The sequence below is a fragment of the Acartia tonsa genome, chromosome 7 (assembly GCF_053477335.1).
Source record: "Acartia tonsa isolate MP-2025a chromosome 7, ASM5347733v1, whole genome shotgun sequence".
In the NCBI taxonomy this organism is placed as follows: Eukaryota; Metazoa; Arthropoda; class Copepoda; order Calanoida; family Acartiidae; genus Acartia; species Acartia tonsa.
This window is the reverse complement of record NC_137266.1, coordinates 38,426,238-38,444,493: the sequence shown is the minus strand read 5'-3', so window position 1 is coordinate 38,444,493 and position 18,256 is coordinate 38,426,238. Positions and strand designations below refer to the sequence as shown.

At 36.7% G+C, this 18,256-nt stretch overlaps 1 protein-coding gene across 1 annotated transcript in view; it reads left to right on the top strand.

The window, feature by feature from the left end:
* The window catches only part of LOC145323713 (ankyrin repeat and KH domain-containing protein 1-like), a 46,893-nt gene extending 30,274 nt beyond the window's left edge, over window positions 1–16,619 (top strand). Inside the window, exons 22-35 of the mRNA XM_080166180.1 lie at window positions 415–502; window positions 715–941; window positions 1,369–1,785; window positions 2,111–2,721; window positions 4,133–4,279; window positions 4,699–4,809; window positions 6,094–7,030; window positions 8,277–9,101; window positions 9,310–11,329; window positions 12,324–12,497; window positions 12,794–12,888; window positions 15,010–15,620; window positions 15,767–15,835; window positions 15,959–16,619. Of these exons, the coding sequence (XP_080022306.1) occupies window positions 415–502; window positions 715–941; window positions 1,369–1,785; window positions 2,111–2,721; window positions 4,133–4,279; window positions 4,699–4,809; window positions 6,094–7,030; window positions 8,277–9,101; window positions 9,310–11,329; window positions 12,324–12,497; window positions 12,794–12,888; window positions 15,010–15,051 (5,694 nt within the window). The 3' untranslated portion in view covers window positions 15,052–15,620; window positions 15,767–15,835; window positions 15,959–16,619. The remainder of the gene's footprint in view (window positions 1–414; window positions 503–714; window positions 942–1,368; window positions 1,786–2,110; window positions 2,722–4,132; window positions 4,280–4,698; window positions 4,810–6,093; window positions 7,031–8,276; window positions 9,102–9,309; window positions 11,330–12,323; window positions 12,498–12,793; window positions 12,889–15,009; window positions 15,621–15,766; window positions 15,836–15,958) is intronic.
* The last annotated feature ends 1,637 nt before the right edge of the window (window positions 16,620–18,256 follow it).

Genomic DNA, 18,256 nt, shown 5'->3' with positions numbered 1-18,256 from the left:
TTTTAGTTTGTATATATTCAGTATATCAGAGATACAGGGATATGGCAATTGATGATACATTTTTCCTGCTAATCTTACAAATTTTAATGATGAAAATTTTGCTTTGCTAGCTTTAAACATTATAATTTGTAGATTTATTTTTTCAGTATGGCTTCAAAACCGATTAATATCCCTGGAATAGAACCGGTTTTCAGCCATACTGAAAAATTATGTCTAGCATCGTATTATATTCAGTTTTCTACGAATACAAAAATGTACAATCATAATATTTACACTAGTTTTAATCTTATTGTACATTTTCATATCCGCGGAAAGCTGTTTAACATCGCGATGAATAACTATTCTATCATTGTCCTGCCCCTTTTCCTTAATATTTTTTCTTGTAATTTATTAATGTCAATGTTATTAATTCAGGTTGCTACATCTGGAGGTGTAAGCGTTCAGTACAGCACCGCTCTACCAGGTCTACCTGTTCTGTCATCTACAACATTATCTAATCAAGGTGGGTTGACACCTTTTAATTATTACTAGGGGCATTTTTCTCTTTAAAGATTCCCTTTAAACACCTCCCCCTTTTTATATAAAGTTGCTAATCCCCTTAAGCCCATGTGGGATGTAAGTATCAAATTTTGCATTTAAACTTGTTTGTCGTAAATTTATTGGAAAAAATTTAATAGCATACTAATGGAAATTATGATATATTTTGTCGTTTAGATTGTGGGGGACCGCATGGCCAAGCTTTACCTGGATTTGGAGGGCATGAACTGTTCCTGCCCCCCAACCTGGGCGCCTTCAACCCTCCCGGAGTGGGAGGTGTTTCCGTTTCTGATGATGGAGGTGGAGTCGGTCCTGCTGCCCCCCACGGGGCAATGGGACAACCTGGAAATTTCCAACATCAACCATTAGAGTTGCCTACTGATGTTAATATTGGCTTACCCCAGGTAGTTTTACATTTTTGCAATCCGTCAAGTGATTTTAAGGGATAAGACAATAGACGTTAGAATAATGTTCAATGTTCATCCCCAATAATGAAAAACAAAATTGAAATATTATTTCTAGTTTTAACCAACCAATCATGATTTAAAAATAAACCCAAAGTTTTATATTCTCATATCATAAAGTCTTATATTGAAAAGTTACGATATACCTTTTTTATTGGTAGATTTTTAAAATCCAAACACCAAAATGCTTCTAAATTATATTTTCCATCGACCTGTAGCCACGTAATTCAAGTTTTTTTCAATGTAAAAGAATACAAAAACTAATTAAAGTTTATTTTGGGGTCCTTGAATCGATTAGAAATACGATTAATGCGCTATTTTTCAACACAATTGAATCCTAGTTAATTTATGATTTTTTTTATTTTAGTGTGATCTTACGCCTAATGAGAAGAAGAAACCAGGAAAGAATAAAAAGGGCGGTAACAATCCAACTGCCACCGCCCTCCTTGATCCCGGCTATCAACCGCCACCCGCCGGTCAACACCACCACCCAGGCGGCAACACTAGAGATCCATGCTACTCCGACTATCCATGCTTCTCCGACTCGTGGAACCCAATCCAGCCCAACCAACCCAACCCGGGCGCGGGTAATGTGTCCGGTGTCCCCGTGGTCGACCTTGACTCGGAGACGGACTCGAACCATGACACCGCCCTGACACTGGCCTGTGCGGGCGGACATGAGGAGTTGGTCCAGCTCTTATTGTCACGGGGTGCGGATAACGAGCACCGGGATAAGAAAGGGTTTACGCCGCTGATCCTTGCCGCCACCGCCGGTCATGATAAGGTAAATAAAATTTAATATCCAATTTCTTCAGGAATGTCTTACAATTTTACCTAATATTTATCAGATATAAAAGACAATTTCAAATTATATAGGTTCTTGGTAAAGACTGTTTTATTTTTTGTACTTAGATTTTAAGAAAGTTATAAGAATTGAATTACTTTGTTGATAAAAGGAAGATTTTCATTATTCTCAGACTGTTTTTCTTCTTTTTTTCGGGGGGTGGGAAAGGTTTAATCAAATATTTGTCTGAGTGGTTCTTGGTTTTTTAATATGTTTATAATTAAAGCAAAATAATGATTTATTCTAAAATTATCATTAATTTAAGGTGGTTGAAATTTTGTTGAACCACGGTGCCGAGATTGAGGCTCAGTCCGAGCGCACGAAGGACACCCCCTTGTCTCTAGCCTGCTCGGGCGGACGATATGAGGTTGTCGAGATCCTGCTGTCCCGTGGTGCCAATAAAGAACACCGGAACGTCTCTGATTACACGCCGCTGTCCTTGGCCGCTTCTGGCGGCTACACCAACATCATCAAGCTGTTGCTGGCGCATGGCGCCGAAATCAATTCGCGCACCGGCTCTAAGCTGGGCATCTCACCGCTTATGCTGGCCGCGATGAACGGCCACACCGCCGCTGTGAAGCTACTCCTCGATATGGGCTCTGATATCAACGCCCAGATTGAGACGAACCGCAACACGGCGCTGACTCTGGCCTGTTTCCAGGGCCGCCACGAGGTTGTGTCCCTGCTGCTTGACCGCAAGGCCAATGTTGAACACCGCGCCAAGACCGGTCTTACGCCGCTGATGGAGGCGGCCAGTGGTGGCTATACGGAGGTTGGGCGGGTACTGCTTGATAAGGGTGCGGATGTGAATGCAGCCCCTGTACCGAGCTCTAGAGATACTGCACTTACCATCGCTGCTGATAAAGGACATTATAGGTAAAAAAAAACATTTTTTTCAACAAAATTTTGGTAACATTTAAAGAACTTCAAAATATGATTTTAAAATTAAAGGGATAGTTCTATGAAGTGTATTTAAAGAGTTAAGGTACTTAGAGTAGTGAACTTTTATATGTCTTAGTAGAATATATTGAGCATTGGATAGGTATGATTATATGTTAAAGAATTTTTAACATTGACCAGACCAAACTTTTTTTATTTGACAATATCGAAAAAAGTTAAAGTGATTTGCCACATAAATTACATGAGAATGGTCTATTTTTTTCCAAATATGTATAGCCAAAACAAAATATCAGAGAATCTTTTTCCACATATTTCACAAGAGTTATAAAAAAATTGAACAGGGGTTCCCCTTGGGACAAGTTACTTAAAAACATAAAAAATAACGCCCGGTTCATTATAGGACAGGTTTTCTATAGATTCTTTTTAAAAAAATAAAGAAAACCATCCTGTTTACTTACAATATACACATTATCTCACGCGGAAATACCAACTAACCATACAACATATATATATATATATATATATAAAGACCATTCTCATGTAATTTACGTTGCAAATCACTAACTTTTTTAGATATTGTCAAATAAAAAAGATTGGTCAGGTCAATGTTAAAATTCTTTATCACAATCATATCTATCCAATGCCTAATATATTCTACTAAGACATATAAAAAGATCACTACTCTAAGTACCATACTAAATATTTCATTGGTCATTCTTTGTTGTTATGTGTATTTTGTTGTATAAAAAGTTTGAAGTTCTATTAACTAGTAAATGCTATCTAAAGTTGTATTTATGACAAAAAAGTTTTTGCCATATATAACATGCAACGAAGTTGAACATAAAAATGAAAAACTCATTTTTTAACGAAAATCCCTGGTCAAATCTTTTAATTTTAATCAATAACTTTATATTATGTACTACTACGTTATTTAAAATAGAAAAAACTTACAGTTCACTATTTTTTTTTAAATGCACTTCGTGAAACTATCCCTTTATCAACCTTTAGTAAAAAGGCATATTACTTACAAGCCCTTCCAGGATATAGCTTTTAAAAACCTGCGTGTTGTGAAATTTTTTAAACACATATTCTGTACTTCCTAGTCAGTCTCTTAAAAGATTCAAATTACAAAGACAAATTATTTTCAATTTTATTTTTTAACATCTTACATCTTAATTAGAAATAATACCATAATTTTTTTAAAATTGCTTTTCGTAATTTTTTTTGCTCTTGGGTCCTCCAAAACAAAGGTATCCTAAAAGTTTGTGTGTCACAATTTTTTATAGTACTTATCATTTTTCTTGTGTATCTTAACCTATTTTCTTCGTATTTTAATTATGTTAGCTTTAAGCCTTCAGAAAAAAAACAAATCTTAAATTATTTTTAGGTTTGTTGAATTATTACTATCACGAGGAGCTCAAGTTGATGTGCGGAATAAGAAGGGCAATTCATCTCTGTGGCTAGCCGCCAACGGCGGTCATCTAGACGTTGTCCAACTGCTCTACTCGGCCGCAGCCGATATTGACTCCCAGGAATGGATATAAAGCAATGAATAAAAAAATATTAGAGTGATATGAATTCATATCAAGAAAATAAGGATCATGGAAAGGAAACAAAGTAGCGGGTTTCCTAGTATTTTCACAGTAGCTTTTTAAATATTTCTAACCCCTGCGGAGGTCTCTAAACCTGCGGGGCACTCATTAACATTTACTTCGTTTTCTCTCCATGATCCAAAAACAATTTTCTGTCCATTTTTAAGATTTTTAAAACAACAACTTACAAAAATCAATGTTTGTGTTTATTTGGATTTCAGTTATTTGGTTTAAAAATACTAATTTTTTAATTACATTAGTGTTGCATTTTTTATTATTTTTTTTAATAATGAACATATTAAAAGTCAATAGCTTAAAATTAAAGTATTACTCCTGCTCTTACATCCACAATCCGCCAGGACAACCGGAAGGTCTCGTGCCTGATGGCGGCCTTCAGGAAGGGCCACAGCAAGGTGGTGAAATGGCTGGTGAAGCACGTCACACAGTTCCCATCTGACACTGAGCTCACTAGGAATGAAGTGTTCTTGTTTTTAAAAAATTGCATAATTTTTTTTAAAAATAATACCTATCTTTTAAGAGGAATTTTTTTTAAAGGGACTGTGAACGTAAATTTTTCTCATCTTAATATCAAATCTTAACATCATCTCATTCATAATATCTCACAGATTGAGCAAAACGCGCTTTTGTTTGCTTAAAAACGGCTTTTTCCGACGATTTTTATAAGGTACAGGGAAAGGAAGAAATTTTCCGTATTATATAAAATGTGCATTAAATTGCTTTTTTCTCCCATTATAGCTAAAATTAAACTTTTTCACATAGTTCGAGATTTTTCCTAACAGTTAAGCTGACATTTAACATAATCCTTGCTTTAAAACAATGTATAGTTACTTAGAAATTGATAAAATAAGCAATATTTTTTATTGAAAATCAAATACAATAACAAAGCCAGAAACAGGTTTTTTATTATTATCCAATTAACTTTAGATGGCCCATCTCTCGCCCACCTTTAATTACAAATTTGTAAAAAATAAAGACGCAATATTTCTTTATGAACAGTCTGATAAAAGTGTAAACTAATTCTCCAAAGTGGGTTATTTATTGTCCAACACAATAAAAAAAGATATTATTATTTTAAATAACCTATGAGATTAAACCCTTTGTAGACAGTGAGGTATTTTTTTGTCAATAATACGAATTTAAAATAGGTGTTTATTACCTAATTACTACGTTATAAAAAAACTAATTGGCAATTTTATAGCATAAAATAAATCCTTAACAGTAAGTAAATTGTTTCAACTATATATGACACGTTAAATATCCCTACAAACATTATAAGAAATAAAAATGTTCAGATTTTCTATGTTTTTTCCTTTTTCCCTCCCAAAATATCATAAAATCAAGGCATTATTCCTGGATATTTTTGTTAATAGGACGTTTTTGGTTGATCAGTGAAGTGAAATGTGCTTAGAAAATGTTAAGATTTGATAATCAGATGAGAAATTTTTACGTTCACACTCCCTTTAATGGCTAAATCTATTGTTTTTTGGCTGAAAATTTCTGCATTATTTTTTAAAAAATTTAATGAACAGTATTTTTATCTGGTTGAGATATTGTTGCATTTTATTACTTATATTAAAAATATTCTTTTAATTAAAAAATAGCTAAAGCAATGTTTTCATAACGGTTTTAATATTCTAATTTAGCATACCTACTTAATTCTATTTAAAGTTTGAATATTTCCCACATTGTGTAGCTTAGAAATATTACAATTAAAAAAAAACACTTAATTTTCCAGATTTATCTCAACCATCAACGACAAAGATCTGTTGAAGAAAACCCACCAGTGTTTGGAGATCATCCGCGTGGCCAAGGACAAGCAGGCCAGCGAGGCTAACAAGGCCGCCAACCTACTCCTTGAGGAGTTGGAGCAGGAACGGATCCGGGAGGAGAACAAAAAAGCGGCCGCGCAGCGCAAACGCGAAAGGAAAAAGCAGAAAAAGTTGGAGAAACAAGTAGTAGATGAAACCAAGGATGGTGACGAAGAAAAAGATGATAGTGAGATAAATGGGGTCAGAGACGAAATCACAGAGGACGAAAAGGAGAAGACTCCGGAAGGAGTTATTGAGGAGGAGATGAATAATCTGGACCTTAATCGCGACAGCGGTATTGATGCTAACAGCCAGGGCAGTGCGACCAGCAATGAAAAGGACGAGAAATCAAACAAGAAAAAGAAGAAAAATAAGAAGAACAAGGAGAAAGAAAAGAATGAGAAAAATTTGGAGAAGAACAAAGAGCAAGTTTCTCTGAAAGTAAATGAGCAAGAAGAAAAAGAAAATAGTGCCCCAAGCATGGAGCACAAAAGCAGTAATAGTAGCAACAACAATAACGGAACATCAAACCACCCCACCCAGAATGATATCAGCCGTGGTGAAAGCAAAGAGAAAAGTCCCGAAGAGACTGTGGACCGGCCAGACAGCCGGGGCGTTGTCGGCCCGGCAGAACGGACTAGCCAGCCCCGCGTGCCCTGCATTGAACAGCAGGATGATAAGTTGAACCATGACGGCTTTATCGAGCTGACCGCCCGAAAGGGCAGGAAAGGCCAGAATAGGAGCATGGTTTCTGATAATGGTGATATGAAAATGTCTGGCGTGGTTTCTGGTGCCAACAGGAAAACGGCGGGAATTGTGGGCGCGCCCAAGGCCCCTCAGAACACAGATGCTGGCTGGAAAGAGGTAGGATTCTTTTTTAACACCAATGGTTAAACCTTTAGTGCATTGAAGGGCACTTTAACCCTTTACAGTCGGGCCCCTTGCCGCACCTTAATCGGTCGGGGGGGGGGGGCGTTCAACGCCCCCCCTTATTATCTCAGTTCCTATTAGAGCTAGAGAGCTAAATTTTTTTGTGCAAGTCCCCTGTTTGATAATGAATTTCCGACCTTTTATAGGTCTAAGTCAATTTTCGCTTCCTTCACCCTTTTATTTAACAACCTTTGTTTTTAGGTCTTTTTTTACTTAAATATTTCAAACGGCTGTAATTTTCTTATTTTTGAAGCTAGAAGAAAATTTTTTTCCAGAAAATGTTTATCTTTATGTAAATTGTACATTAGAAATATCAAAATATAAATTTCAGCGGCCGCAGCTGTACTTGGCAGCTGCCAGCCGCCGCGGTCGGCGGGAAAACGGCGGCGGATCTTCATGAAATTTTAATACGTTATGTAGACATGTAAGAAAAGCTTAAGTTTAAAATTTGAAGTCTCTTAAGTCAAAAATTGCGGCCACAGGAGCCTTTCAAAGATTTCTGGAGACCTGGAGGATCAGGACCTGCAGGATCATACCTGGAACCTGAAAGTGACTTGAACACCTGTATTTCATATAAGGATGTACTACTAAAGGATTTTTTAGTATTTTGGTATGATAAAATGCTTTGTTTTAGTCAAAAAAATATTTTTGCTCTTTACCTGGATGACCCTGCCAGGTTTGCTGGCATCCTGTGCCCGCCAGGATGGAGATATTAAAAAAATTCCAACTCTCAGTTATGTGTCATACCCATACTTAAAAAGTCAAGCAGTTTGGGCTCTTTATCTTTCACACACAGAAAATGAGATAGAAAAAACCGGAAGGGGGGGCGTTCAACGCCCGCCCCCCCCGACCGTTAAGGGTTAAATATGGGGGGGGGGTGAGTCACTTCACTTTAGATTTTTTTTTCCGGAGGGGGAGGGTTATTGTTAATGTTACTGTAAATGATGTTTAAAAATTTCTTTGAAACTTGATTATAAGAATCTTCATCATTAATATGAGCCATAGCGATAATCTTATAAACTAAATTATTCCATACAGAAAGAACTTTAAATTTTATTGAATACATTTGAAATAGTTAAATAAGCCTGATAAAATAAAAGTACAGTTTTCCTTTTCTTCCAATTTGAATTGGTATAAAAAAAAACATTTGTTTGGAGATAATCTTTAATTTGTAATTCAGGTTGCTCGTGGCAAGAGTAAGAAGGTCAGTGTGCCTTCCAATGCAATCAGCCGTGTAATTGGCCGCGGCGGTTCCAACATCAACGCCATCCGCGAGCTGTCCGGCGCCCATATCGAGGTTGAAAAGAAGAGCACGGGCCAGGGCGACAGAACCATTATCATCAAGGGCAGTGCAGATGCCACCAGAATGGCCAACACCTGGATTTCATCCATCATTGCCAACCCAGACAAAGATCTGCAGGAGATTGTTGGAAAGCAACAGTATAAGCTGCTCAGCAAATCGGTCTTGGATAAAGCAGCGGCTGTAACAGCTAGCAAACAACCGCAGGCAGTTGTAATGCCACCAGCTGCTAAAGGCACCATAGTAGCAAGCTCTACGCGTGGTACTTCTAAAGCTGACACGAAGAAGGCTGTGCCTACAGTGACAGCTGCTACAATTAGCACTGCTACCAAAGTAACAACTGCTTTCAACGCTCCTGTTGTGTCCAGCAATGCTAAAACAGTCATCAGCGCCAGTTTTGCGGCCATAGCCGCTGGAAACGACACATCCTCGGCAATGGGAGGTATGTCTATCCAAACCGGACCGCCGCCAGCCAGTGCATCTAACAAACTGCCAACATTCACGTCTGCAGTTGCGGCACAACAACAGTCGAAAGCCCAATTGTTGCACCAACAACAGCAAATGGCAGCGGCTGCTAAGGCGCAGCAGATGGCAACAGCAGCTGCCGTCCAACCACAACAACAGCCGATAGGAAAGCCGACAGCAGCTCAGCCGGCTGCTCAATTATCAACACAACAACAACAGCAGAATAAGAAGGAAGATAAGGTAAGCTTTTTATTATTTTATATATTTCATCAAACAATCATGTAGTATCAGAACTTAATAAGCAGAATGTTAATTTAATATTTTTAAGGTTTTTGGTGCTTTCCCTCAAAGTGCAATTTTTAAATCAAAGTTGAACTTAAAATTCAATCATTCTAAAGTATCATAATTTTAGGCGTTCTTTACAAAAGTTTTATATTTCATTTTTCAGGTGAATGCTACCACCGTCCAGCAGTCAACAGCTGTTCCCATGCTTAGCCAGTCAGGCCCCACGGCTCCAACTCAACAACCAGCTGTTTCCAACACCACAACAGACCCGAAAGATTTCAGCCCATTCAAGACTCTGAACTTCCAGCCGCCGTCGTTACAATCATACGGCTGGAATGCTTTTGGCGACAAATCTATGGTTGGTGGTCCATCTGGTGTTGCAAATCCTAAAGGCTTTTCAACAGCACCTGGATCTGCGGTTATGACATCCATGGCACAGCAGTCAGACATGTCCAAAGCCCCTGGCTACAGGCCACCTAGCAGCCAGGGCCAAGCCGCTGCCCGTCACGGATCACCCAACATAACATCCGAAACCAACTGGTCCACTGGTATAAATGCACCAGCAGTGTCGGGTGCTGCCCTTGGCGGTCAGCCTTTCAGGGCAGTTTCTTCATCAGCTGCTAATATAATCGGCTCTGGAATTATAACAACTTCAACTGGCAATGTGGATCACCTATCTGGAGGCATGAACCATGTCCAGGTGAGCTCAGCCCAGCTGTATCCCGCGCAGGAGCGCTGCAACTCAGCCCCGGGTACGCCTGTATCACCTGCGGCCTCCGGACATGGCCAAGTACCATCCCCCATCGGGCCGCCGTCATCTGTAATCGCCACCAGTGTGCACCAACAACAACACGGCCATCAATCTGTTAGCGGTGGCGGGTCGCCTAGTTCTGATCACAGCGGCTGGTTCCGGCCAGCGCCTGGCTCTGGTCTTGTATCATCTGCCGCTGGTATTGGGCCGCCACCCAATCTAAGATCACTGACTCCAGATGTAGAGCTAGACCGCCGTTGGGCACTGGATGATGATCTGCCCGCTCCACGCCGCCAAGGATCTGGAAGCTATGGCCACAACAGCCCTGCCAAAGCTCCTGGTGCCCCACTTCAAAATCCATTTGGAACAGGAAGCGTCTTGTCTGACCTAATGGGTGCCAACAACCAAATGTCCAACATGCCGTTTGACAACAACCATCTGTTGGCTGCCGTTTCTTCAAGCAACAACTTGGCAGGTATTGGAGTGTCCATGGCGCCTGGTATTGCTATGCCCGACATGTCATCAGCCTTCTCACGTCCAGTAGGACATCATCCAATGATGTCACGCTTTACAGCCCCACCACTGACATCCTCAACAGCGCCAACCTACTCGCAGGGCCTTCACATGCCTGACTCGCTAGGTATGGCGCCCAAGGCACCGGGCTTGAATCCCAACGCGCCTGACTTCAATCAAAGTGGACTGTATGGGCCCGCGCAAGGGCTGCGCAACACAGGACTGCCGCCCCGCCTTGGGCAAATGATGAACGGGCCGCAAAAGATGAATTCTGGATTCCCCGGCTACGGAGGAGGGCCCTATGACGGTGGATTGAACAACTTTCAGAGCATCCTACAAAATCAGAGTAGCATCCTTCAAAACCAATCCATCAACGCCTATCTATCCCAGTTGGGCGGTTTTGCTGGACCAACGGCTAACCACAATCTTGACTTGTCTGTCCCAACCGGCGGTTTCCCATCTGATCTGTTGAGTGGCAAAACTTTGTCTGAACTGATGGACATGCCAGAAAGTAGATACATGAGCAACCACTCTGATGCCCTATCGGACCATCACAAGCAAGCACAGTTTAGACAGCCAATAGGCGCTGAGCGTAGGGGCGCAGCCCCATCGCCTATTGGCATGCCGCCTGGCAGCCTAATGGGCAGCAATCTGAACCGCAAGATGCCCGGCGATCCATTTGCCGTGTGGGACATGCCACCGTCGTACAACGCGGCGGATAATTTGCACACCAGCGCAGCGGCTGTGGCCGACTCGTTCACCCGGCTGATTCCCAGCCTCAGCGGTCAGACTATATCATCGTTGGACAACCTGGTGGCTGCATCGGCCAGCGGTGGCCTGGGCAATTTTAATTCTGGTCCTGGACCAGTTATGGTGGATGCGTCAGGCTTGGGCCCCGTCTCTGGAATAGGAATGACAGGTAAACTGTTTTTTTTTTATAAGGAGTTAAAAATTTTTCAGAATGGCTTCAAAACCGATTGATATCCGCTGGATTAGAACCGGTTCTCAGTCATACTGAAAAATATGTATAGCATCGTATTATAAACAGTTTTCTAGAAATAATAAAATAAAAATCATGAAATTAATAACATTTTTGTGAGTCCTGGTTTGGGCTCTCTGGTTTTAATCTTATGATATTTCATTTTAACATCCGTGGAAAGCTGTTTATGAAAATTATATGATGCTAGAAATAACTGTTATCAGATTTAAGATTTGTTGGTATTTCATGAATATATAAGTTCTGTGAAAGAAAAATTTTATTTAAAATCTTGTCAAAAGTATATTGTTTAACATTATTTAGACAAAGTAAGATATTGATTTTTATCATTTTAGTAGGTAAAGAGAAATAATGCTAAAATTTCTTTAATTTGTAGATTACTCTAATGCTCGAGAATTGGAGAGAAATAAATTAATAGTTTTCATGGAAAGTCATTAAATCATTTTAAATGCACATTGGAGTAACATAGTAGTTTTTAAAATTTAGTTTAAAAGAAATTATTCAAAGGGGGGGGGGGGGCGAAAGTGACACTTTTTGAAACCAAAACTAAGAGTCAACAAAGGAACTCAACTAAAAAAAGGGTTACAGGTCTGAGATTTTGCATGGCAGTTGCTTTATAGGGGTACAATATAGAACTGTGAAGAAACGGCGGCGCAACCGCCGAAAACCGCCGTTTCCCGCCGTAATTTTTGTTGCCTTTTCTCGGCTGTTTTCGGCGGTTGCGCCGCCGTTTCTTCACAGTTCCATATTGTACCCCTATAAAGCAACTGCCATGCAAAATGTCAGACCTGTAACTCTTTTTTTAGTTGAGTTCCTTTGACTTTTAGTTTTGGTTTCAAAAAGTGTCACTTTCGCCCCCCCCCCCCCCCTTTTATTAGAATCTTAAATTGAAAAATATTACAAAACTTTTTTCTAGGCCATACTGTTAGTGGACCGGGAGGTGGATTGCTTCCGCCGGCTGTCTCAGTCGGTGGACCAGCCGCCTTTGGGATGTCTGGCCCCCCGGGAAATCTGACCCCGAGCAAAGTTGACTATGCAGACTGGGGCTCTGGGGGAGGTGTGGCCACCAGTGTCCCACCCGTAGGTTCAGGTATGTAAAGTAACAGATTTTTTTGAGCCTATATTAAAAATATCTCTATTGTACTTAATTAGAGATTAAAAATAAGTAACTGATCTGTTACCATTCAGTACAAGCAACTAAAATAAACTATTATTTTGAAAGCAACTAATTAAAATTAAATTAAAATGCCCATTGTTTTGAGTCAACTAGTAAGTTAACGTGGTTATAAAACTTTGGGTACCGGTGTAATTTTCAATCCGATATCTTATTCCTTTCTGAAATATGAGACTATATCTCTCTTCATATGAGATAAAAATATTTTCCAGGTTCTGGTAACAAGAATGTGCTTGGTGGGACAATAAGTGGAGCTGGATACATAGAGAGAGGAGATCCTACACATGTCAGGAGAAATATTGTCACGGTAAGAACTTCAGGGATAAGACAATAAAAGATGAGAGCTTCCACAATCACATTGATGATTATTAACAACTAAAATTAAATCTAAGATTGTAATTTTGAACCAACCCACCGAGTTCAATAGAAATGAAAAAAAAATGGGCTACCGAATTGGAGGATGTGTTAATAAATTAATTACAGTCCAATGTTCCTCTTTTTAAGAAAGATATCTGTACAGTAGGATATATAAGTTGGAAGGAATTTTTTAAGGATTTTATTTTTATAAAATTCGTTTTTTGTATAGTTCTTTATCTAAAAGAGGAAATACAATTTAAGTTCATAAATTTTGACCAATAGGAAAGGTGGATTGGGAACTACCTGCGCTCTAATTGGTTGAATGATGTGCGACACTTATGCTTCTCCCATCAGAGCGCAGAAAATTTTCAATTCACTAATCACAGATGTCAAAATTAATTAACTTAAATTGTATTTCCGCTTTTTGATAAAGAATTATACAAAAAACGAATTTTATAAAAAAAAATCCTTAAAATTTGATGCAGATTTCAAATCTCCCTCTAACATTAAAATTCTTTCCAACTTATATATCCTACTGTACAGAACTTTAAAAATACACATACTACAGACATTATCAAAGGGATGACGTACAGACATAAAAAGAGAAAGAACAGACGAACACATTTTTTTCTCGGATTAATTCGAAACCGGTGAATAGGAACCGGTTCTTATCCATACGATAAAACTATGTCTAGCATCGTATTATATCCAGCTTTCTACGAATACAAAAATGTACAATCATAAGATTAAAACTAGTTTTAATCTCATAATTGTACATTCTATATCCGCGGAAAGCCGTTTATAATACGATGCGAGAAATAACTATTCTTACATCAAAAATATTGGATTTAATATACCTAGTTCCAAAAATATAAAAGAATGAAAAAAAACACTTGTAGAAACAAAAACTCTTCAAGAATTTTATTCAAATCGCATACTGCAATAAAAATAACGGAACTTTTCAAACATCTAAAAATACTTTGTAAATTAGGGTTTCAAATTACTTAGACAATAACATTTTTTACCTTTTATAGATTGAATATTTTTTTATAAAAATCTTTGAATGTTTTTTAAATAAAATCCTCCAATAGATCAAAAATTTTATACCTAATATTTTTTATTAGGTATAAAAAATGTTTAAAAGTTTGTTGATTTTGGCAACTATGTTATGGGTGGGGTTTAAATTATCATTTAAGCTAATTTAATTATCTAATTAATCAAGGGGGAAGAGATAAGTATATTAATGAAAAACTAGACAATTTTGTATAAAAAATAAGTTAACTTTATTGTAAATCAGAGATTTTAGGATAAAATTATGAGTTATACTACAAAAATGCCTTAAGTATTTATTTATTCTTTTTTTTATGACATCTGACAAATTAAAAAGGGTGTTGTTTTGATAATTATATACGTTTTAAAGTCGTGTGCGGTCTAGTTTTTTAATCACATTCTAAAAACAATATTGAATTGGCCCATTAGAAGCATAAAAGGATATTTTTTTGTTGGGCATATTGGCATTATCCCCCTCGACTGGATATAAAACGATGCTAGACATAGTTTTTTCGTATGGATGCGAACCGGTTCTAATCTTTCATACATTAATCGGTTTCGAGAATACGAGAATAGTTTCATTATTTCTCGCATCGTATATAAACTAGTTTTTTGCCCCGGGTTTAAAAAAAAACTGGTTTTAATCTTATGATTGCACATTTTTATAATCGTAGAAAGCTGGATATAATACGATGCTAAACATAGTTTTTTCGTATGGAGGTTCCTATCCACCGGATTCGAATGAATACGAGAATAGTTATTTCTCGTATCGTATTATAAACGGCTTTCCGCGGATATAGAATGTACAATTATAAGATTTAAACTAGTTTTTTTAGCCCCGTGGTGCCGAAGGCACCGGCTAAAAAAACTAGTTTTAATCTTGTGATTGTACATTTCTATATTCGTAGAAAACTGGATATAATACGATGCTAGACATAGTTTTTTCGTATGGACGAGATACGGTTCCTATCCACCGGATTCGAATGGATACGAGAAAATATATATTATCTTTTTTTTTCAGAATCAGAACGCGATGTGGCCAAAGAATTGGGCCGAAGAATAAATAAATAAACAAGAACAAAAATAATACATTGCTGACAAAGCTCTCTTCAAACCAAGAGGATTACTGATCTTCATCATTATGATATGAAGAAGATAAAAAAACACCTATTATAATCCGTGTTTAGTTTTATATTTTGTAGTTTTCTCTCTCTATCTATCTATCTATCTTGTATCTTATTCTAAAATGTAAAGCTGCTAAAAAAATCTGCGAATATTTAGCATAAAAAATATTAGTTGTTGCGTTGATTTTATATATAAAAAAAATCATTCTTTATACTGCTATTTCAAGTCTTGGTTTTATTAATGATTGAAAAAAATGCCCTATATTATTAAAAAAAAAGATGAATTATGTAAAATTATAGTCAAAAAAAGATCTTTTTATTATTTGTCTGAATTATTGGTGGAGATTCTCCTTGAATAATACTGTTCTATCTTGTAACAATTCTTGATATGAACAGCTATGAACCCAGTTTTATTATTATTATCTCGAATAGTTGGGCTTCAACATCTTAGAGCTCATATTTAGTCCCTTCTTATTTCTACAAACTTATTAAGACCTTTAAGATTTAGGTAATGAATAAATTTTAAATACATTATTTTTTTCTTTTACTACTATCTGCTGCTTAAAAAAGAAAGAATTTTATTGTATTTGAAAATTATTTTTACTTGATCAAAAAAAAAACGTAAGGTACAATTCAAACATCCTTTTTTTGTAGAAATATGAACGGATAATTTTTTGTCCAATTTTAGAGTTCGCTGTTCAAATACTTGTTATGTATATTTAGGTTATTTTTTACAAAAAAAAGTCAACATCTGAAATTACTTTTTAAAAGTGTTTAAAAATAATGTGCTTTTAAAACACTTAAAAATGTAAATTTTTAAAAATTACCTAATCATACATAACCTAGTGTTATATCTCATTAAAAATGATGGTTTCAAATATTAACATTATATTAATTGTTGTACTTCTTATATCAACAAACAAAAAAATATGAATTATCGCGCGAAAAAAAAACACAATCGCCCTAAAATTAAACTGTGCATATTTTTGACGCCAGTCTTAGAAATGAAATCCAAAAATGCTGCAGTTGGTCAAATTTTTTGAGACTGGCTTTAAAAAGCCCGTTGGGAAAAGCACTTTTTTGTCCTTTGCCAATGATAACCCCCCTCTAATGTGATGACATATGAATTGCTAGGCTAACCAAGGACAAAACTATGCTCCCCTACGGGGTTAATACATGCTCTATATTGTTGTTATCCAAGGGTTAGATTTATATTATTAATAAAAAAAACTGATGATTAGAAAGAAAATAGACACGGCAGTTAGCGCTACTTGCGATTAATCCGTCTCTCTTCAAATCTTTTTGGAAGCATTGAATTTTTTTTCTACAATGATAATAAGTTTGAATATTTTTTGTGTTACTATTATTATTATTATAATTCTATTATTACTATACTGTAATATTACTTTGTGGTCATGTGTAGTATAGCTCCTGCTGTAAGCTATATGCTCTGCCACAAGTGTGCTGCTCCCAAGAAAGGATATTCAATATATATTATATCCACATTTGTTTTTCTGGTTTAGTTAATTTTTTTAAAGCGAAGCTTTTCTTTAATTAGGGTCGGTCCGTACGTCCATCCAGAACGGATAGCTTTTTAGCATGTTAATAGAATTGTCCTATCCATATTAAACTTTGCATGGTGATTCCTGTAAGTAGTTAGGTACGTTTTAGTAAGCGTATTAACTATATAATTGTTACCAGAATGTCCGTATGTCTATTTTAAAACTTTTATTTTTAACTTTATTAATAACAAACTCGTATCCGATTGGTCTGATTTTTATAATACTGATTCTCAAGGCAACAATGTACAATGTTATAAGCGAAGCATCTCTATGAATAAAGTCCTGAAAATGTAAGCATGTCCTAAACATTAACCTGTATTTAAGCAGTTTTCCAACAAATTTTGTTTTACATTTTATTCTGATTATTCAGTTCTGACACTCTACAAGTGTTAATGTTGGTTTGTCCTACTGTTATAGAGCTTTTCTCTTATGGATGTATTCATCCCTGTTTAGTTGCGGATCTACTCGTTAATTATTGTAGGTCCGACAGCTACAATTCTGTTTACATTATGCAAAAAATAGTCGCTAGTTAGCTGATTTTTCGAGCCACAGTCTGCTCGCGAATCGAGCTGCTCTTGGATAACTGTTCTTAGCGAAACTTCTTAGTTCAAAAAAGAATAATCACGCAACCTTCAAATTTAAAACTTAAAAAGTAAATCTTATAATTAATATCTTTACATTTCGGTCAGATTTCACTCTTCCGATGAATACGATACGTGAAGAAAAATCATTTTTAGTATAGAAATTGTGGACGAAAAACGTAAAACAAGGATAGTTTGCGACTTGTCTTGAATTTGCTCCTAAGCAGTGTGGTGAAAATATTTATCCGCTTCGCGCTCAACTATAAAATCATCTTCATACTACACAAAAAATTACTGTATAACTTTGAAAGAAAATAACCCTCTGTATACTTAAAACTTGATTCAATAAGCTTTTTGAGAGATCTACGGTAACAAACGCAATAATACTTTAAATTCAAATACGCTATACGAAAGTACCTTAGTGAGAATAAAGATGTTGCGCATACGCAATGACGCATTCAGGACATAAAAAATAACACCACCATATACACGGTGTTTATACAAAATTACAGTAAATACCATTTCTTAAATATTAGCAAAAATATCCATACTAAGGAAACGTGTAACTGTAAGTAAAGATTAAAGATCAATGACCCAAAAATGTGATACGTTCGTGTCATACTAAAGATGTGCTTATGAAAAGGGGACAGTTCTACAATACAACCTTCTAAAATATTAAATATTTGAAACAATTTCATTTGCTAAAGTAATTTGTATTTTTTATGTAAACTATTACAGTTAGGGAGTTGAATCCATTTTTATATAAGCAGAAATATAATCTATGATTATGGTTTGGACCCTCTAAAACTGTAATCTACCCTTCCACTTTCCCCTCTCTTGTTGAAGATATCTTCAACGCCGATACGATTTTTGAAATATAAGATTCAACTTTTGTCTCTCTTGTTGAAGATATCTTCACCAAGAGAGGCAAAAGTGGAATCTTAAATTTCAAAAATCGTATCGGCGTTGAAGATATCTTCACCAAGAGAGGGGAAAGTGGA